The sequence below is a fragment of the Scleropages formosus genome, chromosome 10 (assembly GCF_900964775.1).
Source record: "Scleropages formosus chromosome 10, fSclFor1.1, whole genome shotgun sequence".
Lineage (NCBI taxonomy): Eukaryota > Metazoa > Chordata > Actinopteri > Osteoglossiformes > Osteoglossidae > Scleropages > Scleropages formosus.
The window spans coordinates 19968897-19995072 of record NC_041815.1 but is presented as its reverse complement, the minus strand read 5'-3'; the positions used below and the strand labels follow the sequence as shown (position 1 = coordinate 19995072).

Sequence of the window (26176 nt, the reverse complement as noted above, 5' to 3'; positions counted from 1 at the left end):
TACAGCCAGGGTTGGGGATCGAATCGGCGACCTTTGGATCCAAATAGGCATTTAAAGGGGGCTTTAATAATAGCCGTATTAACATAATGGCTAAAACACTTATCCACAGTATGTTATACAAAAAATGTTTCAAATATAATAGTTATTGTGTAATTGTCATGAATTTTTCTAGCTATTACATAGTTTAGAAAACATATTTGTAATCAATGCATAAGAAAGCATGCTGTGTATAAACTGCATGTGAACTATTTCAAAATGTCTCTTGAAATAAACATTTGCATTTGCGTTTAAAAGATCTGCACTGGATTCATTAAATTCAGAACCAATTATCAGTATGTTGGGTATAAAAACTTTAACATGTGAATTTATATTGTAACACTACTGTATAACAGTAGTCCTATTAGGTGAGTCATTTTTAAGAAGATTCACATGTGTCTGTTGCCAGGAGACACATGTGAGTTTTTTGGAAATGATATTCATGGTTGGGGTGCTGATTTTAAACCACTTAAAGCAAAAAACACACACCCTGCAGTAATAAGGAGTGATGGAGCAGTACTACAGACTGCTCGGGCACCTTTCACTCTTTCCTACATCGACGTGCACTTCATTGAAAGTTTCATTTAAAAAAAAAAAAAAAAAAATCAAATGCACAGAGTCCCCAGTGCGATCACATCACGGAAACTCTGGGTAGAGTTTATCGCCATAAAGTGTGAAGTACATTCATAACCTCTTCGATCATTGAAAGAACTGCATGCATTTCTGCTGGAAGAAGGACAGCCCAATGTCAGACTCATAGTTCAAAATTGTATTGAACTATATCAGCACCTGCAGTGTGTGCTGAGGATGTCTGGCCAGCTGTGATGTTGTAATCACAATGACTGACACGTGGTTCTGTAAAAACTGTATGCTCACCATAAACACTTTGCAAGAATGACCACATTACCCAAGGACCAAGGCTGTTAAGATACAAACACACACACACTGACTAGGGTCGTGGCGAACTGAAGCCTAACCCGGCAACACAGGGCACAAGGCTGGAGGGGACACACCCAGGACGGGACGCCAGTCCATCGCCAGCCACCGAGCCCCAGACCCACCCGAAAGCAGGACCTGGCCAAACCTCCTGTGCTCCCCTTTGATACAGGCATTCCCATTTATTCATGTAGCAGATGCTTTTCTCCAAAGCAACTTTCAACAAACTATATGCAGCGTTACCAGCCCCCACCTTCTTCACCAAGGTGACTTACACTGCTAGTATTGTATACTACTTACAATGGGTCACTCATACATACATCAGTGGAACACACCGACACTCTCTCTGTCACACACTATGGAGGAACCTGAACAGCATGCCTTGGGAAGGAAACCAGAGCACCTGGAAGAAAGCCACACACACTGGGAAAACATCCAGACTACACACAGACAGAGTGGGGATTGAACCCCCATCCTCTCGCAACACTCAGGCACTTTGAGACACAAGCGCTACTCGCTGTGCCACCCTGATGAAATGAAACCGTACGTTACTACAATCCAGGACTCTGCCGAAAAGCATGAGTAGCTGTATTCTCAAGTGTGCCAGCAAAAGTGCATGAAGTGACCAAACAGAATAAGTAAAGTAAGCGAACACCTAACACAATGGACGTAATAATTTCTAAAAACAAAGGGTAAACATATCATGATCATTTATGGCCACAGGAAAAAGAGGAGTCGTCGTGTCTCGGCTGCCCTGCGAACGTCTGTGATCCTCAGACGAGAGCGGAGAACAGAACCGCCAAGCTGTTGTTCGAACGCCATTTTACTATAGAATTCCCTGATTCTTAAGACTTCCTGTCTCGGAGATGTTTTGAACCAAAAACGGATGAGGTGGGGACCTTTAAAACCAAATCTGAGTGCTCAATCGACATGACATGATGATGTTGAACAGCCGGCCAGCGTGTGACTCACTCAGAGCCCCCTCCCGCTAACGGCCAGACGTGTCAGACCTTGGAGTGGACTGACAGAAAAACGTATAAAATACCTCCGCTCACTTACTTAGTTCGTCTTTCCACCCAGTGCCGAGCGTTTCTGGCGCTGTTTTAACTCTCTGCACACCCGAGTTCAAGTGTTAGAAGCGAAACTGCTCTGGCTTGAATATTGACGGGAACGAATTGGAGGGACAACAGGAATTCCGCTAACAGGTATTTCAAGTGTGTTGCGCACTTTTCCCTGTAATATACGTGCCTAGTATAATATTTTTTCATTTAATTTAAATGACCTTTGAATGGCTGAAGACTCGCCGTTCTGTGTGAATATGATCTTTTTCTGGAGTAATACTGTGTGAACAACACAGGGATCTTAAAAATCTGAAGTGAGTAGGACGAGGCAAATGATCATGACAATAATTACTAGTTATAGACACAAATAACGCCAGGCAGTTAGTTACTTAAACTTATAAAGTAACAGACATGCCCCAAATTACCATGAGCGTGGAGTAATCAATGTAAAATTATAATTCCATATTTTATAACGTCACGATTACCGTAACTGTGAGTTACAGGTGAACCATTGCGGGAAGCGACTGCATGTAACTGGTGCGCGCGTGACTAACGGTCAGTCGCTGGACGGCAGGACTGTTTTTGTAACTTCCCCTTAAAATGTTTTTCTACTTCAGATGATTCAGGGGCTTCTCAAGTAACGCGAGAGTTGCGTTCTTGGAACGAGCGGCCTGTCCAGCGTCGCGCATTTTAGGCAGTTTTCCCTCCGGTGGGAAAAGAAACAGTAAAGGCTGCGGCTGAATTCGGCGCGTGTCGTGTTGCCCACAGTCTATGGACGCGAATAACGTTAAATCCTTTATAACAAACTGTCACACCGCTGCGGATACTGGTCAGGAGGATCATTTTCAGGGCAATAATAATAAAAAAAATGAATGAGTTGAGTTCTCCGCAACACACAGCAGCGTACTTACCCTGAATAATTCAGTACAATTTGCAGTATAAAAACAGGTAAATAATAAAAAGCTTGTAATAATTGCGTTGGAAGTCTGTTTGGAGAAAAGCCCCAGCTACCATCATGACTGATTAAATCATTACGGTGTCACTCACAAGCTGCTAAAAATAACAGGGTAAAAGTGTGGTATTCCAGCATCTCCAGTCACCTTATGACTGTAATCTCTGCCTTACATTGTAACCCTTCATAAGAGTGGCATTGAAGGAGTAATCAGTTCCCAAGAAGTATTACATCACGAAAGTTTTGTGCTTGTAGTCAGAAAACCACTTGGCTGTATTGGATTTACTTGGGTCAGAAACCACATCAGTAAAATGTCATCAATACTATACACACTGAGAATTGCGTTATATAAGTAATTATTTACCAGGAGCTTGTCATGTAGCTTTCGCAACAGAATTGAATGTGTTTTGTCCAATATTTTGTAATACAATGGTATAATAATGTTACAATGTATAAAACACCAACAAATTTGTATCTTTCTTCAGTTCTATCTTGAAACCTTTCATAAATTAAAAATTTAAGCTATTTTTATGTAATGAGTGTAATTCTAGATTATGGAAAACAAAATTTTAAGTGCCAGTAAGTGTTTCATAATGTGATGTGTCTTTACTCCAGACAGAATGGCAACCACCTGTGGATTGAGAACTCTGAAGAATGAGCCAGGTACGAGTTCCTCAAACGCTTACATTTATGTGCTCAGCTGACACTTGTCTTGAAAGCAATTTCCAGTTTTAAAACACCTGCATTTATTTCGCCATTTATACAGCTGGGTAATTTTGGCAATGTAGGGCAAAGACTTTGCTCAAGGGTACTACAGCTGGAGGTGGGATTTAAACCTCCAAAGGCAGCTGCTCTAATCATTGTTACCAGTTGCTTGAAACAGAAGAATAATCAAGATTAAGAGTCAAAATACTATGAATTTGTCACAGTTTCAAACAGGATACCGGAATGTGATTTCTAAGCAATACATATTGATGTATATTGATTCAAAGGCTACATACTGTAGCATAATCTGGAATCATAGAAACATGTGTTGGGGAAAAAGTGGAACACAGTGAGAAGCCCTAGTTCGGACAGAGACAATTCTCAGACTTGTAGGAGTTGTCTTATATCATTGCATTAAAACAGGGTTCTCTTTATCATGTTCTCCTTCTTCCTTCGGTCACTCAGTACCCCTGAAGTCTGTGTCAGTGGAGGTGGACGTCCAGGGTCACGTAGCATCGGTCAACTCCACCCTTCAGTATGAGAACCAGGAGTCCAATCCCGTGGAGGCCATCTTCATCTTCCCCATGGACAGCAATGCTGCCGTTTACCGGTTCCTGGCCCGTATCGGGGACGTCGAGATCGAAGCCCAAGTCAGAGAGAAGGAGAAGGTGATTCCTGAGTGTATCCATTTCATGACAGGCCCTATAACTGTAATGAAGGGTATCTTTGTGTGTGTGTGTGATGTTTCCATCATTTGCTCTCAATCAGGCAAAGGAAGAGTATGACGATGCCATAAGCTCTGGGCAGGAGGCCTTCCTGCTGGAGGAGAGCGACGAGAGCTCTGACGTGTTTCGACTGAGTGTGGGGAGTCTTCCTCCTGGACAGACTGCCTCTGTTACCGTGGGATATGTCAGTGAACTGGCTGTACAGGCTGACCACGCCCTGAGGTTCTGTTTGCCTGCTGTGCTCAATCCTCGCTACACCCCTGCAGGTACACAGGAATTAACCCTTATGGGCAGCTTCACCACCATACATTCATGTAGGAACTGTATGGTCTAATGTTATTTGTTGCATCTACAGAAAGTGCAATAGGTGTTGTGTAATACTTGTACCTACTTAATAATTAAAATAATTGTTATACGTGGCAGTTTTGTTGTAAATTTTTACAGAAATGGTACACTTTAGCTTACATTTCTAGTCCAAAGATGGTGTCTGTTGTGAAGGAAAAGATTGTACTGGTTCTGAAATTTATATATTGGTACAAGTTTATCTTGCTTCTTTATGGCTGTTTCTCCTCATATGAAACGGTTGGAGTAATACAGAAACAAAACATCAGTATATAATTTGTTGTCTGTTATGAAGGAAAGTAATGAAATGGTTTTGTGAGCGATAGATGTTTATCCTGTTGCCTTGACTGTTTTATATAAAGAAAAAAACAATTTTAGTGATTCACTTGGTTTCCTCCTCCCTTTCAACATCTTTCCAGGCAGTAAGAGCTTAACGGCAGAAGTGCCGGGTGCCCGGGCTGGTGATGTGCCGTATACTCTGTCCCTCACCATGGACATCTACTCTCCCAGTTCCATCCAGAGTGTGGAGTCTAACTGCCCCCTCACCCCACTGGAGTTTTTCTCTCAGGACAAAACTCAGGCCAAAGTAGGCTTTGTCTTTGTCTCTATCTCTATCTCTTTATATACTATTCATATCCTGTCTTTCATTCCTGAGTTTATATTTGGTACCACGCATTGAAAGTTTTTGGACAATTAATGAATTAAAAAATAAAATTCAAAGCTACACTTGCCAGCGTATATGAACTGAAATGGAACTTATGATGAATGAATTCTTTCTAGGTTTTTGGTATGATCACTGTTTACATTCTTACCCTCAGTACCTTTACACCTGCAGGTGAGTCTGAGCCCAGGTCATCAGTTTGATCGTGATGTTGAGCTCCTGCTCTACTACAGTGAGCCTCACCAGCCCATGGCCATATTGGAGGCAGGTCAGCCGGGTGTTCAGTCAGGTGAGTTTGTGTTGTCATTTTGAGGAAATCATACCTGTTATGGCATGCTTACTTTTGTCTGTTGCTCTTCCAGTTCTTAAGAATCATGGCACATTTAATTTAGCTCCTGATTTGTTTTCTTTAGGGTCATTAATGGGTGATACTGTAGCCATGCTAAGTTTCTACCCAGAAATCCATGTTGAAAAATCATCTCCAATGATGTCCAGTGGGGAGTTTATATTCTTGGTGGATCGTTCGGGAAGTATGGGCTGTCCGCTAAACCGCAGCAATGACAACGAGAGCCGCATCAGCAGTGCCAGGGTACGGTAACTAAAACTGGGCCTTTATATGAATATAACACAGATTTCCACTGATGTAAATAGTTCATTTATACCCATTTATCTTTCTATTTTATGTAGAACTTGAGTAGAATCTGCTTCTTACTACGTCTTTATCTGTGTTCTTCCATATAGGACACTCTGCTGTTATTGTTGAAGAGTCTTCCTTTGGGTTGTTACTTCAACATCTATGGTTTTGGGTCACATCATGAGTCTTTCTTCCCGTATTTATCCATTCACAGTATTTTATTGTCTTATATGTCTGTGTCAGTGTTTCTGTGTATCTAGTGGTTAAAATATTCTTCTGTGTTTCTCTGGGTCAGTGAGAGTGTGGAATATACTCAGACCACCATGGAAACTGCTTTAAATAAGGTAAAGTCAATGCAGGCTGACTTTGGAGGAACAGAAATCCTGCCACCCCTCCAGAATATTTACAGCAAACCCTGCCTTCCCTCCCATCCACGACAGGTATCATTTGTAACACTGCTTCTGTAATATGAGGGTATTATGTAGAACTGTTTTTTTACTGATAACCATCTAATCAGTCCCTATACCCTAGCAAGAGCAACGTGCTCCTCCACCTCTAGTTTCTTGTTGCTCTTTATGCAGGGATCCAAAATCATTGGCTTTTTGGCTTCATTGGCTTCAGTGTCGTGAAGTGAACTCACTTCAGACCTGCTGAATCCACCCTAGTAATAACCAAAGATCTCAAATTCCATCTCCTTTGAGCTCAGTTTCCTTCTGGTCTTCTGACAGTATCTTAAATAAGTCAAAAATCATCTTTACAATAACCTATGTACTGGCTGTTTGAGGTTTACTTCTTGAGTAATGTGTATAGCAGCAAAATGGCAGCAACAAATAGTTGTGCTTTGATATTTGTGCTTCTAAATTTCTCTCTTGTTGAAGGTACAGCAATCCCTCATTTAACATGGTTAATTAATTTTGTGAAAACACCTGCTTAGGCAAATTCTTGTTGTAAGTTGATCAATTGTGTTAATGGATTTACAAAGTATGTAAGTAAACCAGAGCACTGCAAATCACACAGACACTATTCTTTTAGGGTGCTCTTTAGTGTTAAGAAATATGTGATGCTGGGTAAACATTTGATCATGAGATTAAGGCTTTATGCTTGTGTAAGGGTATTCATTCTGTTGTATTTTAGGGTGACACAATGCACATTTGACAGTAGAATGACCACAAAGTGAACAAAAATACTGCTGTGCTGAATTTATAAGCCAGTTCCATAATTGAAAGGTGTGCATTCTCATGCTACTTTAGCAGAGTTCCGTTGTGCAGGACGCAGTTATGTGAGAGATGCGTATATTCTGATCTGGTTGACACTTTAGAGAAAAACATCTGCCAAATGTCTGAATATATTGTTTGACACTTTTGCACTGTAGACATGTATGTCATTCTCATAAAATGAGGTAGATACATACCTAATGTTTTCTGGTGATAGAGATACTTGAGGGAATGTTAGTGTTTTCAGATAGGCTGGGAATGCATTATATTTTTTCCCAGTAATAAATAAAAGGAAATAACTTAATACATGCAACGTTTTCAGCCTTTCTTGAATGGATTAGTTTTGTAAATCAAGGGATACCTGTACCACATTGCCATATAGTGATTATTTTGACTTTATATTGTCTGATAAGCTACAGAACCGCTTTTAATATGAATGAACAATATCAAACTGATTATTGATTGTCTCTTTCAGCTGTTTCTGTTTACAGATGGAGGAGTAGGAAATACCAAAGCTGTTGTTGATCTGGTTAAGAGATATGCTCACTCTCACAGGTGACCTCTTTGTATGTGTGTGCTTGCATACCTGCATGTTCCCATGCATACACATTCTTACAATGTCACTGCATCTAGGTGCTTCACCTTTGGCATTGGGGAGGGGGCCAGCAGTGCACTGGTGAATGGCATGGCTGAGGGAGGCTCTGGACACCCACAGTTCATCACTGGATCGGAGAGAATGCAGCCCAAGGTGAGAGAGGGATGAAAAGATGAACTAAGTAATGGAAAGAACATCTTAGAATTTAAAAAAAAAAAAAAAAAAAAAAAAAATCCAAATTGCACTGCAGTCATGTTTGTATAGATTTCCAAACAGAGCTTGTTTGAGCCCTGTGAATGGGTGTGCCAGGCCATGACCGCTCCCCCACCTTCACGGCCAACTGCACCTGGTGGGGGTTTGTTGGAACAAAACAGACACTACATGTAGCTCATCTGAAACACTAGAAGATGACACTAAAAGACTATAAAATGCAAAGATTAGCAGTGAGGGGGAATTTGGAGGGATATTCTGGAATTAAATAATTTTGTGTTAGATATTAATTCTGTTGGTTGATGTCCTTTAGTGTTGACACCTTAATAGTTCTGTGTGTTTTGTACAGTACTTGAAACTGAAAAGATATTTCAGTTTTGTTTCATTGTTTTTGCTGGTTAACAACTATGGGAAAGAAATAAGTTCCCGCAAGTCCTTCTCCCACCATTCAGTTTATTTTTATCAACTGCTCATTCCCTGTAAAGCACCAGCACTCTCTGCTGCACCATCATGTTTCTGATTGAAATTCTTGTTTTATGAAGAGTTCGAATATTCTAATTAATACTGCTAGAAAAGACAAGTCAACACTAAGTTATTTGCAAGTCATTAGCTGCAGAATTGTTACTTTCTTCCCCTTTTTACTGCACTATGGATTGGAAAAGTAATCCTTTGCACTAACACTGCTGTTCTTCTCTGATTCAGGTTATGCAGTCCCTACAGTATGCGTTGAATCCTGTGGCAAAGGACATTGCAATGAAGTGGAACATTCCAGCAGAAGTTTCAGTCACCCCTCTCTCGCCTCCTGTTAATGTGCTCTTCAACCTGAAGCGAGTCATACAGTATTTCCAGCTCACAGGACAGGTCTGGAGTGTAACTTTTCTTTTCTCCAGTAATATAACTGATGTACATGAATGCCAGGCAGCATCAGTTTGTTTACTGACTTGGGGGACATTAGTTTCTCGGATTTGTTTAATCCATCTTGGTTTAGTCTCTTTCTGACAAAGTACAATATTGGAAACATTATATTGTATATTATAGCATTCCTATGTACTTTGACTAGGGGTACACAAAGTTTTGCATCCTGTTTTTGTTTTCACCTGGCTTAATTTAAGTCTCAGTTAAGTTTTGACACTTTGAAATAAATATGCCACAGGTTTTGCCCATGTTGTATTGACTGATTTATTTTGGAGTCAAAATTCTTCAGATAAATAGTGATTGTTTGTTTGTTTAAACATGCAAAATTCCATTTCTATTTTGCAGAGGTCGTGTTTTGTTTTTCTTTGTGGTCCTTTCACTTAGCAATTCAGTGAAAAATGTACTTTGACTAGGGGTACCTGAAATTTTGCGTACTGCTGTATTATACACATTTTTCCTTCTTTTTGTGTCTCAGAATGCCAGCAATATGTCCGGTTCAGTGAGTCTCCATTACATTGTTGAAGATAAACCTTTTGAGAACAAAATCAGCTTGAACCTGAAGCCAGATGCTGACAACAGGTAATAATCAGACTTCAGAGTTAATTTTTAAGGGCACAGATATTGGGCCTGGACAATTAATGTGTTAGTAAGGCCAAAGGCCAGGGCACCAAATGTAGTTTTTTTCCAGAGAACACTAGATTTGTATTCATTTGATTTTTGTTGTTGTTGTGATGAACAAAAAAATGCATGGGTGATGTTTCCTACAGTGTTTGGTTAAGAAATTGAGACATACTTTACATATATTACAATGTGGATATCAGTGGTGGGAAGAATGGGGGACTGCACCCCCTCCGTTCAAAGTAAACATTTTTTTTCTCCCCAGTCTGGGATGTCCTCTGTCCCTCCAATCAGTACTGATAAAATGGTCAATATTCAGAGCTTAACAAAATGGGAAATTGCTGTCCTATCCTGTTTGTAATAATCAAGATACAAGGGCTCCTGTTGTGACATGTATAATTTTCCATTTTATTCTTTTCCACGCTTACTCCACCACTCTCACGGAGAGCCTCAAAGTTGGACCAGTTCTTGGTATTTTAGTGTAAGGCAAAGTAAATTTGCACAAGCATATAATCACATTCTAATTCATAATTCGAACTAGACTATTTAGTAGCACTCGCTGTTGGCCTTGGAATGGCAAGATCATGAATGAAATGATATTTTCCATGCTAGATAGTTTGCTTAACTGCAGACAACTATGGTCTCATGTCAGGTAAGTAATGCACCAAATTTAAGTGTATCAGGGCCAAGGGGGAAATTCCTGCATTGCACACAGACTGGCACACGCACATCTAAGGCTTCGTCTGCTGTCATTTTGTAATCAGTTTGTTTGTTTGTGTGGCCTCGTAGCATGCTGCTGCACAGACTGGGGGCCCGAAAAGCCATTGTGGACCTGGAAGGGAAGGTGAGAGAGGGAGATGACAAGAGTGCGAAAGAGAGAGCAGTAGAGCTGAGCATCCAGTCAGGAGTGAGCTCCTCCTACACTGCGTTCATTGGAGTCAACAGGGAGAACAAGGAGCCGGTCCAGGGGCCCCTACTGCGCAGACTCATGGCAGCAAGAAGACTATTTACCTATGGTAAATGTTACATTTAAGATCTAACTTTGTTTTTACCCATGGACATTACATGAGTAGCTGCATGAAGGCTTATCCATTGTTTAACAGGCAGGATCTTGAATTTATAGAGCATGAACATTTACACATTACATTAACTTAAGAGATCATGGGCAAAGTGAGTTTGGAAGAGGTGAGTTTTGAGATCCTTTTTAAATGTGGACAGAGATTCAGCAGTTCTGAGTGAGAGGGGGAGTTCAGTCCACCACATCAGAGCTAGAACTGAAAGCCTTCGTGCTTTTGCTTTTGGACCTTTTGTGTGTGGCAGAGGTGGAGGAGCATAGCAGTCTGGTCGGGGTGTAGCCAATAAATACATACTATTTTTGTAAATCATTAGAAATATTGTTTACTCAAATATGTAAGCAACTGTCTCTGCAGAATGTATCATTTACCAATTTATAAAGCATGAGAAATGTAGCAGTTGGGCTGTTTGCCTTCTAATCTGGAGTAATTGCCATAATGTGATTTCGGAAGTAAGTGGTCAGACTCAAGCGCGGCGCAAGCAGGACTTTTATTTTGACAATCCAAACTTGTAGTCGGTAGACAGGCGAGGGTCTCCGATGGGCAAATGTCGATAAGGGAATCCAGAAGACAAGATCAGTAAACAGGCGAGAGATCGACTATCCAAAGGTGGTCACGGGGAACAAAGAGAGGGATAAGGGAACTGGGCATAGGACAGAGAGGTAAGGAAGACGAAAAAGGTAGAGCAAGGAGTTCGCCAGCAGGTAGGCTGAACAAGGTTCCGCGCTAACTCCTTTTCTTATTCAGCCTTCTATGCGTCTGCCTGAGACTAGCTTCAGGTGTGCCTTGTCGCTCGGGTGGCGACGGCGTGGCAGGAGCGGCTCTAGACGCTTGGCGGTGGACCGACGGGGTCTGGGAGCGGGTCAGTCCGGGTGTTCTCTGTGGAAAGCAGAGGTCAGGGTCTAGAATGTCCTGGGCTGCCACCCAACTATATTCTTCAGGCCCGTAGCCTTCCCAGTCCACCAGGTACTGCAGTGTTCCCCTGCGGCATTGTGAATCTAGGAGTGTCCGCATGGCGTACTCTAGTGCGTCACTGTCCTGTAGGGGAATGGAAGCTGGTATTGCTGGCACCGGCTGGTATCAAGAGACAGCCGAGGGCTTAAGAAATGAAACATGGAAGGCTGGGTGGACTCTCAGATGTTGTGGCAATTGAAGGCAGTAAGTGACAAGAGTGACCTGACGGATGACCTTAAACGGGCCGATGTATTTAGGGCTCAGCTTTTTTGACATGTAGGGTCCTTGGAGGCCCCGGGTTGACAGCCCCGGCACAAAGGAGAGGGGCCATCTACGACGGTGGTCTTGTTGTTTCACCTGAGCTTGTTTCTTTAAGAGGTGGTCCCGCACAGCTAACCATACCTCCTTGCTGGTTTGATACCAAGCGTCCACCGCGGGCACATCACTGGATTTGGGTTGCCATGGGAACAGTGTGGGCTGGTATCCTAAAATCCATTGAAAAGGAGAACATCCTGTGGAGGTATGGCTTAGTGTGTTGTGTGCATATTCAGCCTAGGGGAGGTACCTAACCCATTGATGAGGTTTGTCGAAACAGTAACTTCTCAGAAAACGTCTGCTGTCTTGCTGGAGCCTCTCTACCTGGCCGTTGGCTTGGGGATGATACCCAGACATTAAACTCACCAAGCTCCCCACTTCTTCCAATACGCCTTCCAGACTCTGGATGTGAATTGGGGCCCCTTGGTCTGAAACAATGTCTTCAGGCAAGCCCTAAAAGTGAAAGATGTGCTTGAAGAGTAATTCAGCTGTTTCCAGGGCCATGGGGTGCTTGGGTAGGGGCACCAATCGAAAGCCTTTGGAAAAGCGGTCTCTCATGGTCATTACTGTGGTCTTACCTTCGGAGGTTGGCAGGTCCACCAAGAAGTCTAGGGTGATGTGTGTCCATGGGCGGTTGGGCACAGGCAAGGGTTCAAGGAGTCTGGCTGATCTTTGATTCAAGGTCTTTGATTGGGCGCAGGTCTGGCAAGCCTGGACAATAATCCTAGACATTTTCCTTAAGTGAAAGCTACCAGAATTTCATCTGCAGCAGGGCCTGGGTTTTTCCCAAACCCAGAGTGGCCTGCTGCTGGGTGGTCATGAGCCCACTAGAAAAGTGTGGCCCCCAGGCCCGGGGGTACATATTGTTTGCCTGACAGCTCTGGTTCTGAGGACTGAGCTTGGGCGAGGGTCCTGGGAGAAGTCCCATTGAATAGGACCTACAAATCAGGTGCGTAGTAGAATGTAGTGTGAGTTGGTGTCCTTAGGCTTTTCCTCATGAAGGTATGATAAGGTGTCTGCCCTGGTGTTCCTGGAGCCAAGCCAGTAGGACACTGTAAAATTAAAACGGGAGAAAAATGGTGCCCACCTGGCCTGCCCGGGGTTGAGGCGTTTTGCTCTTTGCAGGTACTCCAGATTTTTGTGGTCGGTCAGGACCACAAAGGGATGATGCGATCCTTCTAGTCAATGTCTCCATTCTTCCAGGGCCAGCTTAATTGCTAACAGCTCCCGGTTACCTGTGTTGTAGTTTCTTTCCACTGTGGATAATTTACTAGAAAAATATGCACATGGGTACATTTTGGCTGGGTTACCTTGTCGTTGGGACAGGACAGCCCCAACCACTGATTGAGGCATCCACTTCCACCACGAAGGGTAGCTCTGGGTCAGGTTGGAGGAGAATCGGGGCCAAAGCGAACTTTTGCGTGAGAGTGTTGAACACCTGTTCCTTGGACCACGGGAGACAGTACGCCTTGTTGGGGGTCAGTGCTGTCAACGGGGCCTCCAAGGAGCTGAAGTTCCGATGAACCTGCAGCAAAAATTTGTGAACCCAAGGAACCACTCTAGAGCTTTCATAGTGGTGGGTCAAGGCCATTGCTGGATGGTCCTCACCTTACCAGGGTCCATGGTGATGCCATCGTGGGTGAGTACAAAACCTAGGAAAGAGACCTGTTTCTGATGAAATTCACATTTCTCTAGCTTAACGTACAGGCGGTGGCAAAGCAAACACTGCAGCACCTGTCTCACCAGACGAATGTGCTGGCCTAAAGTAGAGGAGGAGATTAGGATATTATCCAGGTATACTAATACCCCATTATTGATTAGGTTGCCAAGGACATGGTTGACAAAGGCCCGGAAGACGCTGGGGGCATTAGCAAGACCGAAATGCATGACCATATACTCATAATGCCCCAAGGTGGTGCTAAAAGCAGTATTCCATTCATTGCCTTTCTGAATACGGATGAGGTTGTATGCACTTCGAAGGTCTAGTTTGGTAAACCATTGAGCATGCTGGAATGTTCTAATGCAGCGGTGATCAAGGGTAAGGGGTGTGGGTATTTCACTGTAATACAGTTCAGTCCCCGATAATCAATACATGGGCGCAGACCCCCAACTTTCTTTTCAATAAAAAAGAAACCAGCTGCAGCAGGGGAAGTGGATGGATGGATTATCCCAGTGGCTAGAGCTTCAGAGGTGTATTGCTGGAAGGCTTGATGTTCGGGATGGGAAAGAGGATATATGTGACTGCGAGGTGGAGTGGTACCTGGGAGGAGGTCAGTGGCACAGTCCCATGGCCAATGGGGTGGTAATTTGGCGGCTTGGACCTTACGGAACACTTCACTGAGGTCCTGATACTGTGATGGGACCGTCACCTGCAGGGCAGAGTCGGATCCCTCAATTGAAATGGTGTAGCATGGGAGCCTCAGACAGGTGCCCTTGCATTACGGCCCCCAGGACACATTCTCCGGAGCTCCATCGGAAAACTGGATCATGGCATGAGAGCCATGGGAACATCAGGTGAAGTGATCAGGTAAAACTGCAGTGTATCCTGGTGACAAACCCCCACACAGGCGGACACAGGTATGGTCTGGGCATCTACAAAACCCTTCCCCAAAGCTGTCCGTCTAGAGCACTGACCTTGAAACGGACTTTGCATTCGCGTATGGGAACATTGTGGGTTCTGGCGAAATTGGAGTCCATAGAACACCCTGCTGCCCCTGAGTTAACTAAAGCCTGAGTCTCCACCTTCCCAGTGCCCCAGGACAGACTTCTAGGTACGGCGAGTCGGTTACAGTATAAGGTCCCACTCACCTTTGTTTCTGGATGAATAGGGCACTAAAGTCAGCAGTGACCAGGATTACCGCGGTACAGGCAGAGCTGTCCCTGGACCCTCCGTTGTCGTTCCACAGCTGTCAGGAGCCCGTGTCGCAGCTGCATGGGTTCACCCTCCTCCTGAATGAGACTGGAATGTTCTGGGGTCTGCTTAGGACAGGGTTCCTGGTCACGAGCAAGATTATCCAGGGTCACAGCGGTTTCAAACCAATCCAGGGTCCACTTTTCTCCCCTGAACGCCATTTCTCTCTGAATGCGGGATTCAAACAGTGTCTAAAAATGGCCAGTAATGCAGGGCCCCCCCTAGCCCCTACACTCTGCCAATGTGCGGAACTCAATAACGTAGTCGGCGACAGGGCAATCGCCCTGTCGGATATCTAATATTCACTCACCGGCATGCTCATCCGGGAGCAGGAGCCCGAACGCTGCGGTAGACCGAGCTTTAAACTCTTCATAAGCGCTGCAGGAACTGCTGTCCCAGGCAGCGGTGGCCCAACCTAGGGCTCTGTCAGTCAGGAGGGATATTAGGTAGGTGATGCGGCTCTGATTGGTGGTATGAACATGAGGCAAACTAGAAAAAACAAGCTCACATTGCATGAGGAATCTGGCGCAGCAGGCTGGAGTACCTTCAAACCTTGTTGGAGGGATCAGACACGGGTCGTGCTGCGGCGGCGGGAGGGGCTCTGTGGCGGTCGGCTGTTCCAGAGCCGCAGGGCTGGTCGCAGAGGCTGATTCTGTCAGTGCGAGCATGCCCTGATCGTGCAGAGTATCAGAATCAGCTTTATTGGCCAAGTATACCTAAGCATACAAAGCATTTGTTTCCGGTTTAGTGCAAACCTACAGTTTATTCATTCACACATACAGGCTACATACACACTTACTAAACTAGACATAGACTAATACAAACATGATTACCGATAATGCAGCAGACAAGAACATAGTATAATGCAGACGGAAGACAAAACCATGCAAACATAACACAACTAAATGACCAAGCATAGAAAAAAAAGTACGCGTTGACCTGTAACATGAAGTGACATTTTAATGCAGTGATTGTCAGTTATTTAGGGAACATATTGCACATGGATATGATATTCCACAAAAGATAAGGAAACATTCAACATGATGTTGCACAAAAGATATAAAGAACATACTGCGCATGGGTGTAATGTTGAACAAGTAGGGTACAGTAGTAGTAAAAAGTCCAGTGTAGATTGAGGTTATAGGAGGGTGTTTAGAATCTTTGTGGCTGTTGGGGGGGAAAAAGATGTTTTGGTGTCTGGTAGTTCTTGTTTTGATCAGTCTGTATCGCCTGCCAGAGGGAAGTAGGCTAAACAGACAGTATGCGGGGTGTGAGGGGTCCCCTATGATTTTCTCAGCCCGTTTCCTGACGCGGGACATGTACAGGTCCTGGAGGGAGGACAGGTTGGTCCCGATGGTGCACTATCCGAGTCCTATGACTGTAGTGTCATCAGCGAATTTCAGGATCTTAATTGATGAGTCCACGGAGGTGCAGTCGTTTGTGTATATTGAGAAGAGCAGAGGGGAGAGCACACATCCCTGGGGGGCACCGGTGCTGAGTGTGCAAGTGCTAGATGTGAATATCCCCAGCTTCACCTGCTGCTCTCTGTTGGTGAGGAAGCTTGTGATCCAGTTGCAGATGGATGTTGGCACAGAGAGGTGGCTGAGTTTGTAATGAAGGATGTCTGGAATGATTGTATTAAAGGCTGAGCTGAAGTCCACAAAGAGGATTCGTGCACAAAGAGCATTCACCGGTTCCTGGAAGGTGTCAGTGAGGCGATTGAGCATTAGTTCCAGAGCTCCCAGGCATGCTCCCTGAGAAGTGAGCGCTTGCTGAAGCCGGTACGGCTCCACTGAGTCCGTTGATGAGGTGGAACCTTCTGCCATAATGCGGTTCCAGAAGGAAGTGGTCGGACTCAAGTGCTGAGCAAACGGGACTTTTATTTTGACAAACCACACTCGTAGTTGGTGGACAGGCGAGGGTCTCCGATGGGCAAACGTCAATAATAAGGGAATCCAAAAGACAAGGTCGGTAAACAGGCGAGAGGTTGATTATCCAAAGGTGGTCTCAGGGAACAAGGAGAGGGATAAAGGAACTAGTCACAGGACGGAGAGGTAAGGAAGCCGCAAAAAGTAGAGCAAGGAGCTTGCTAGGTGGTAGGCTGAACAAGGTTCCACATAAACTCCTTGTTTTACTCAGCCTTTTATGAGTCTTCCTGAGACTAGCTTCAGGTGTACCTTGTTGCTCCGGTGGCAAGGTCGTGTCAGTAATGCAGTTGTCTTGGGCAAGGTATTTACCTTGAAATGTTCCGTTACAGAGGGGGTGCGGTGGCGCAGTGGGTTGGACCACAGTCCTACTCTCCAGTGGGTCTGGGGTTCGAATCCCGCTTGGGGTGCTTTGCGGCGGACTGGCGTCCCGTCCTGGGTGTGTCCCCTCCCCCTCCGGCCTTACGCCCTGTGTTGCCGGGTAGGCTCCGGTTCCCCGTGACCCCGTAAGGGACAAGCGGTTCTGAAAATGTGTGTGTGTGTGTGTGTGTGTGTGTGTGTGTGTGTGTGTGTGTGTGTGTGTGTGTGTGTTCCGTTACAAATACCCAGCTGAAACACAGAATGCTGAAGGCATTTCTGAAATGTCATTTTAAATGGGGGGGGAAAAAGGGGCTTTTCCAGTTTTGTCTAGAAATGCTGTAATGTCAAACAAATAGAGATTATTTTTGAAACAATTTGTAGTAATGTAATATAATTTGTAATAATGCTCAATATTGTATAGTACTTAGTGTATAAACAGATTTGCAAGGAGCCTGACAACACTGAATATACATGACATCTTTTGATATTAACGATAGATGTTCAGCTCTCAGCAGCCACTCGCGAAGCGATAGAGGCGCTGTGGCAGTGCAGCGGGGCGGAGTTAAAGGAGGATCAGCAAGAGCAGTTGAGGGAGCTCCTGGATGCTTTCATGGACATCTTTGCGGCCAGGGATGAAAACTGCACAAGGACGGACCTGGTACAGCACCACATTGAAACAGGTGGCGCGGCCCCCATCCACCTGTAGCTGCATCGCCTGGCACTTGCGAAGAGGCAGTTCAGAGGAAAAGGTGAGGGAGATGGTGGCAGCGGGCATCATTGAGCCCTCCAGTAGCCACTGATCAGCACCGGCGGTCCTGGTGCAAAAGAAGGATGGCAGCTGGCAGTTCTGCATGGATTTTTGTCGCCTAAACGTGGTGACCAAGCAGGACTCCTATGCTTTTCATGCATTGACGATGTGTTGGACTGCATCGTGGGATTGCAGTGGTTCAGCTTTCTTGACCTGCAGAGTGGCTACTGGCAGGTCTCTTTGGCGCCAGAGGCCTGCGAGAAGACGGCGTTCACCCTGGGACGGGGCCTTGCGCTTCAGTGATGCCTTTCGGTCTCTGTAACGCGGCCGCCACCTTTCAGCGGCTGATGGAGCGGGTCCTGTCAGATGTGCCCAGGAGTCGATGCGTTGTCTGCCTGGATGACCTGTTGGTGCACGCCTTCTCCTTTGAGTCCATGTTGGCGAACTGTTCACTGTCATCTGCGCGGCTGGGCTGAAGTTGCACCCTGCAAAGTGCAACTTCCTCCAGCGGCAGGTGAAATTCGTGGGCCATGTAGTGGATGCGGACGGAGTGTTCACAGATCCCGACAAGGTGCTTCAGGTGCGAGACTGGCCCACCTCAGAGGAAATTTCAGAATTGCAGAGCTTCCTGGGGCTGGCATCATATTATCGCCGCTTCATACACGGTTTCCCAGACATCGCAGCACCGCTGCACCACCTCACCGCTAATGGCACTCAGTTTGAGTGGACCTCCAAGTGCACAGCCACTTTTCATTGCATGAGGGAGGATCTGGCATCTGCTATGCCACGCCAGTGTTTCCACTGGACAGGCTTCTGCAGGACAAAGAGTTGTTCATGCACTGCTGTGACAACTGCACGGCACACAAGGGTCCCAGCGACCGGTCACACACTCCCCCCTGCAACAACTTCAGTCTGGTGCACCGATGGAGCACGTTGGCATGGACATGCTAGGACCCTTCCCCCTGACTAAGCGAGGCAACCGCTATGTGCTCGTGGCAATGGACTACTTGGCCACGTGGCCCAAGGCGTACGCGATACTGGACCAGAGTGCCGCTACTATGGCAGAGTGATTAGTGGAGGAGATGTTCTGTCGCTTCGGGCCACCGGAGGAGCTGCACAGCGACCAGGGAAGGAACTTTGAGTCGCAGGTCATGAAGGCGGTGTGCGACAGGCTGGGGGTGTGGAAGACGCGCACCACACCTCTTCACCAGCAGAGCGACAGTCTGGTGGAGTGGCTTAACCGCACGCTCTCCATGCTCACCGCTCAACACCAGTGCGACTCGGACAGACACCTGTCTCTGGTTCTGTGGGCGTGCAGCTCTGCTGTCCAGGATTCAACCGGCTGCACCCCCGCCCTGCTTACGTTTGGGCACGAGCTGTGGACGCCAGTGGACTTAGCTTTCGGTAGCCTGCCAGAGGCCAAGGTGAGTGGGGAACCAGGTCCAGAGTACCTGCAGCAACTGCGGCAGCGCTTGGAGTCTGCGCGCGCTTTTTCAAGGCACCATCTGACAGGGGGCGACAGAAGCGCGCGTACGACACAGTGTCACGGGCATCCCCTGGACCCAGGGCATCGTGTGTAGGTCTACAGCCTGCAAAGGAAACGCGGGCTCTGCCCCAAACTCATGGACAGCTGGATGGGAATCTGCGTCATCCTGGACCGGCTGTCCAACGTGGTGTACAGGGTGCGGATGGGACCTAGATGTCACCTGATGGTGCTGCACTGCGACAGGCTAGCCCCTTACCATCCCAAGGAGCCCGCAGAGGAGCCCCCGTTGCAAGCCCACCAGGTCCAGTAGATTCACCACTGATGACCAGACCCAAGAGGGAGTGCAGGTTGCTTCCGCACCTTCGGGATTTTGTGTTGGCAGGTTCGACAGTCGCCGGGACGGACTACTGCTGAAGGGGGCAATGTAACGGTGCTGAGGAGAGTTATACCAGCGTCATGTAAATATGTTGACATGTTTCTGTGTGTACATAGTTGGGTGTGTGTCTTGTGTTGATTAGTTATTCTATTTATGTTCAGTGTCCGAGAGGTGAGTTCTGGGGGTAGCCCCTCAACCGTGGGGCGCAGTAGGGGGGCTAGGAGTGACCCGAGGTGGATTCTCCATTGTTGTGCACCTTTTTTGTACTGTCTGAAGTCTTTGTGAAGACCGCTGGCAAAAGACATGTAAATGTTCAATAAAGATTGCATTCCTTTTACCCTGACCCCTGAACCAGTTTCTGGTAGCTCCATGGGAGGATGCTATAATATATTGCTTTCATGCACAAAATGTGTGTAGTCTGACTAGGCCTGACAGATTAAAGTTCATTTCAAATGTTGCTGTTTTAAAGCTTTATTTAACATAACAATACATGTCAGATTTATTGTCACATACAGAGCTGAATGTGATTTGTGACAGTGAAAATATACAGGAAACTGACATAATAGAGAGGTAACCCTAGCACACTTTCCTCTAGCTTCTGTACGAACGTTACATTTCATTTTTCCATTTAGCAGATGCTTTTCTCCAAAGTGGCTTATAGAGTAAAGGTACCCTCAGTTATTTTCCCACTTATAATATACAAACTGTTAGATCATGTCAAGGACCACTCCTATGTGGAGCATCTGCCATCAGTATAATGTGGGTCCTTTCCGCTAGTACAATTTTAATTTGAAATAAGATCATTCAAGCCACATTTTACAAGAAAAATACCATACGAAAACATGACTGTCATCAGTTTCAAGATGTCTATCCATTTTGACAGGGAAATGTAATATAATAATGTGAATAAAGCACAATTCTGTCTGTTTATAACTGAAGTTTAAATTTTTAATCCTCAGGCTTCATTGGGGAAAGCGATGAATCTGATGATTGTGTAGGTCAGTATTTTATATTAACTACATTTTGATTTTTTTAAGATAAAGACATCACACGCTGTCTGAAAACGCTTGTCCCATGCGGGGTCGCGGAGCAGAGGCTAACTTAGCCACACAGGACGCAAGGCTGTGATGGGGTGGGGACACACCCAGAAAACGACACCAGTCCGCCGCAAGGTACTCCAAGCAGGGCTCAAACCCCAGACCCATCACAGAGCAGGACCTACCATGCCACCACTCCCCTGCAGCTACAAACATTTCGTAGTTTATTTTAATTGCGTTTCATTCACCATTCCTTCTTATAAACCTTTTGTCTATTGTGGAATGAAGGTTTTTTGTTTTCTGCTCTTAATTGGCCACAAAACAGTGGTGTTTAAAGGCTGTCCTGAGCTGGTTGTGAGTATTTGTGTGCGGTAAAATGACAAACATTGTAAATGTTTATTAGATTAATCATTGAAAAGCTGGTATTCAATATGGGTTTGTGGAGAGAATGTACTGTTATCAATAATTAAAAAACTGAGTTACATTAAAATGAAATAAGGTTAATTTAAAAAATCTTTTAACTATATTCGCTATAGATTCAAGATTTTAACATAGCCTTGCTTGTAAAAAAAAAAAAAAAAGAAACGGATGGGAGCAACCTGTATAAAGTTACATGGCAATTCTAACTTCTAGAATGTCTAGACACCCTTCTGGAATTGTATTGTCTATATGTGTGCTGTTGTGACCTTATGCTGTTTAGAAAACTAATTTTTAAAAAAATGACTGTATCTGGTAATCCCAAAGGAGATACAGTTCATTGGGTGGATGTTTACTGTAATTACACCAAGAACATTTGTTGTGTTTTCCCACCCCAGCCTGAGTTTTCTTCAGTCTGGGCCACAGTGTTGGCAGTTCTATGGCTGCATGGATATAAGGCTGAATCCAGGGATGAGTGGCAGTTTGTGGCTAAAAAAGCAATGACCTGGGTCAGAGCTCAGTCAGGTATAGAAGAACTCTTTCGTTCTTTCACTTATATTCATATACATTAAAGAATATGATAGCAGGCATTCTAAAGATACCTCTTTACTTCGAACTGTATTCTTGAGAAATGTGTATAGGCTATATATATAATTTTTCAAGGAGTTTTAAAATGTGTTCTATAGTGGTTGAAATACATGCAGTGAGGACAGGCTTATATGTATATCAATGGATTATGAGAACAAATATTAAGTGTGTATATAATTGTACAGAATATATGGGGAGTGCTGGATTTGTTTAGGCTGTGTGTTCAATGTATTGTTCTTGTGTTTCAGGGTTTGATTTAACAGAGTTTGTGGCAGCTGGAAACTCCTTCCTGGGTCTCCAGGTGAAGCTGTAGAACCTTGGCTTGCGAGAGTGAACTGCTTCCTAAACACTCCCACTGTTAGTGTCCAGCTACCGAAAAAGAAAGAATGACCCTAACTGTGAGAGTATTAATGTTTCAACATTAAATATTCCAACTGCTCAAATCCCCAAGCTTTTAGAATCAGTTTGATGCCTTGGCATGTTTATTAACGATAGCCTTTATTGCAGGGGCAAAAAAAAAAAAAAAAAAACAAATACTGTATAAACAAATGATTCTAATATTGTGGTTTGTGCATGACTCCACTCATCACATGTGTTAAATCAAAAAATATTGTAAAGAGTGTAACTGTCAAATATGTGAAGTATTTCGTCACCACAGATACATGTTTTACAAGCGTAGTTGGCGGTAGGCCATGTTGGGGTCCAACGTTGATACAAAGCATACTGAAAGGGAATGACGAGCATCGCCTAATTCAGTCATTCTCTTAGTAAATTACTTAATCTGAAACAGGAGCAGTCTTTTAATCACTGCAATCTTAAATTTGTTAAAAAAGTCTCATTTCATTAGCAGTTAATAGCATCGTAATCTTTAAAAGCAACCACAGCACTTTAACAGCAATAAAGCCAACTAGGTTGGTTACACTGGCTTGACACACCCAAAGGAGAATGGAAGAATGCAGGAGATTTTTTTACTTCTGCAGTATAATAGGTTTCTAAGTTGAGGTATTGCTTGACTAACATTCAAGTGGGTTCTCCTTTCTTTAACTCATTCCTGGGTCTTCAGCTGAACCTGTGGAACCTTGGTCTGCAAGAGTGATCACTTTCTCATTCCATCAATTTCCATTAACTGCTTGTCCTGATCAGGGTGGCGGGGGTCCACAGCCTATCCCAGAATCACTGGGCCCAAGGCAGAGGGGGTGTACAGCCTGGATGGGACACCAGTTCATCACAGGCTAGCCACAAATTCTCACCCATTTTAGGTAATGTACTGTCATCAGTTGACCGTGAACTACATATATTTTGGCTGTGGGAGGAAACCGGAGCACCCAAAGGAAACTCATGCAGAGGCGTAGAGAAAATACAAACTCCACACAGACTGAACTAGATTCAAACCAATGCCCAAACATCTCAGGTTCTTTACTACTCACTGCACTGCCATGCTGCTCCAGTATTTAATTCCTCTCATTATTAATCTCCAACTTCTGGAAAAGAATAAGTAACATTTTCACATATTGAAATACCTATTTATCTATACTCTTGATTTCATGGTGTTTTAACATGATATATTGATTAATACATGTCTAATACCAAGAATTTCATTTACATCCTTTAGTTGTACTGAGAGATTTATTGTGTCTTGAATGTTAAACACACACACACACACACACACACACACACATTTTCTGAACCGCTTGTACCATACGGGGTCGCGGGGAACCGGAGCTTACCCGGCAACACAGGGTGTAAGGCCGGAGGGGGAGGGGACACACCCAGGACGAGACGCCAGTCCATCGCAAGGCACCCCAAGCGGGACTCGAACCCCAGACCCACCGGAGAGCAGGATCTGGTCAACCCACTGCGCCCCCTCTTGAATGTTAAATACATCGCCATAATGGATAAAAGAATGTAACTGTCAAATATGTGATTTCATCACCACATAAACATGTTTTACAGCACTAATATCTGTAAGCAGTGCATAAGTAATCATGTTAACTCTATGTATACATTACAAAGCATGCAGTGAGCAACTGGCTACTGTCTTCACGGACATATTTAACACCTCCTTAAAAAGCTCAACTGTACCCACTTGTTTCAAAAACACCACCATCATCTCCGTTCCCAAGAAAAACAGAGCTGCCTTAATGACTATCGCCCGGTGGCACTGACTCCCATTGCAATGAAATGCTTTGAGAGGCTGGTGCTGGGACACATTAAGGACACCATCCCAGACACTCTGGACCTGCTGCAGTTTGCCTACCGCCACAACAGATCCACTGAAGATGCAATATCACACACACTTCACACCATTCTGTCTCACCAGGATAATAAAAACTGCTATGCAACGCTATTGTTTGTAGACTATAGCTCAGCATTTAACACTGTCATCCCAACCAAGCTGATCCAGAAACTACTAGGGCGGTGACTGAGTGCCGCATTGTGCAATTGAATCCTGGATTTCCTCACCAACAGACCCCCACGTGTGCAGATTGGCAGTAATACCTCCTCCCAACTGATCCTCAACACTGGCACTCCACAGGGAAGCGTCCTGAGCCCAGTGCTATACCCCCTATTCACGCATGACTGTGTGGCCAGTCACGGCTCCAACACCATCATAAAGTTTGCTGACGATACCACCATTGTGGGTCTGATCACCAGCAACAATGAGACGGCTACAGAGAGGAGGTGAGGCTCCTGGCAAAGTGGTGCCAGGACAACAACCTGTCTCTCAATGTCAGTAAAACTAAAGAGCTGGTGATTGACTTCAGGAAACAGGATGCGGTTCAGGCACCCATCTACATAGGAGGGGACATTGTAGAGAGGGTCAACACCTTCAAATTCCTCGGGGTCACCCTCACTGCCAAACTCACATGGACTGAGCACACAGCATCATCCATCAAAAACGCCCATCAACGTCTCCACTTCCTCAGGCATCTGAAGAATGCCAGGATGTCCACTACAGTCCTCACCACTTTCTACAGGTGCGCTGTGGAGTCCGTCCTCACAGGGTGTATTACATCCTGGGGTGGCAGCTGCTCCGTACAGGACAAGAAAGCCCTACAGAGGGTGGTCAAAACATCCCAGGGAATCATCGGCACACAGCTACCAGCAGTCGAGGACACCTAAACCACACGCTGCCTCAGAAAGATGCGCATCATGAGAGACCATAGTCACCCCGCACAGGCACTTGTCTCTTCCCTATCATCTGCAAAACGGCTTAGGTCTATTCGGACCCGCAGCTAGGTACAGGAAGAGCTTTTACCCCACTGCTGTAAGAGTATACAACACTAACCAATGTGCCACCTTTAGTAACTAGAGTTGGACTGCTCCACCCAAGCGCATTGGTAAATTACACTGCCATTTGAAGCATTCTCATTCTCTCGTTCTGAGTTCTTATTGTTACTACTGTTACCATTATTTATTGCTATTGCTGTTGCACTCCTCACCGTCATTGTCATTGTTTTGTTTGTGCAGCATTTCTATTGTCTTTGTCCATAGTCTGTGGAGAAGCATTCAGGAAGATTTTCATGACACATGTACATGGTAATTGTACCTATGACAATAACCTTGAAACTTGAAATATTATACAGCACAACACACACACACACACACCATCTGAAACCGCATGTCCCATACGGGGTCATGGGGAGCAGGAGCCTAACCCAGCAACACAGGGCATAAGGCTAGGGGGGGAGGGGACACACCCAGGACGGGACGCCGGTCTGTCGCAAGGCACCCCAAATAGGACTTGAACCCCAGACCCACTGGAGAGCAGGCCCTGGCCAAACCCACTGCACCACCACACCCCTTCATTAAACAGTAACTATTTAAAAATGTTCCCCAAATAAACATTTACATGTATTTCCTTGTTATTTATCAGTACAATATAAAAAATCATCTTCACAGGTGAGTCATTAAATTCAAAACCAGTTGCCACTGTGTCTTAGATATTAGAAAGTCTTTAACATGTGAATTTCCATTGTAACACTATTAAAAAAACACAGCAGTAATAAGGAGTGATAGAGCAGCACAGCAGAGTGTTAGGACAACTTTCTTTTTCCTATATCCACATGGACTTTAGTTTGGAGAAGGTTATATAGGCCTTCAACTTATCCTTCATTGCCAGTTGTTAAATAAGGTGCTGTATCCCCTATGGTGTAGACAGGCATTCTGTGTTATTTACACTGATGCTTCCGTCATAAATCAGGCAGTTAACCTGAATCTGTTTTAGGTGACAAGGAGCATTTAGGCCTTTCCCAAACCTCAAGATGCTTCATATTATTTAAAACATAAAATGAATAGAGTTCCTAGTGAGATGTACACATCACTGAAACACTACAAGCTGAATTTATCACTGTAAAGTATGGAGTACATTTTTTCCCCTT

The 26176-nt window shown here is 44.8% G+C and overlaps 2 protein-coding genes across 4 annotated transcripts in view; both read left to right on the top strand.

The window, feature by feature from the left end:
- Positions 1-22237, top strand: part of LOC108935877 (von Willebrand factor A domain-containing protein 5A-like) — a 40329-nt gene extending 18092 nt beyond the window's left edge. Inside the window, exon 22 of one of the 3 annotated variants that reach the window (XM_029255337.1) lies at positions 22043-22237. In XM_029255337.1, the coding sequence (XP_029111170.1) occupies positions 22043-22107 (65 nt within the window). In that variant the 3' untranslated portion in view covers positions 22108-22237. Of the gene's footprint in view, positions 1-8014; positions 8059-22042 lie in introns of those variants that run through there. The other 2 variants (XM_029255342.1, XM_029255343.1) reach the window with 2 other exon arrangements.
- On the top strand, positions 1890-6429 carry LOC114911589 (von Willebrand factor A domain-containing protein 5A-like). Its single transcript, XM_029255344.1, has 8 exons — positions 1890-2177; positions 3601-3648; positions 4156-4358; positions 4459-4681; positions 5177-5343; positions 5593-5707; positions 5832-6007; positions 6160-6429. Exons 2-8 carry the CDS (start codon positions 3606-3608, stop codon positions 6310-6312), a joined length of 1080 nt encoding a protein of 359 aa, XP_029111177.1. The 5' UTR covers positions 1890-2177; positions 3601-3605; the 3' UTR covers positions 6313-6429.
- Positions 22238-26176: the final 3939 nt, after the last annotated feature.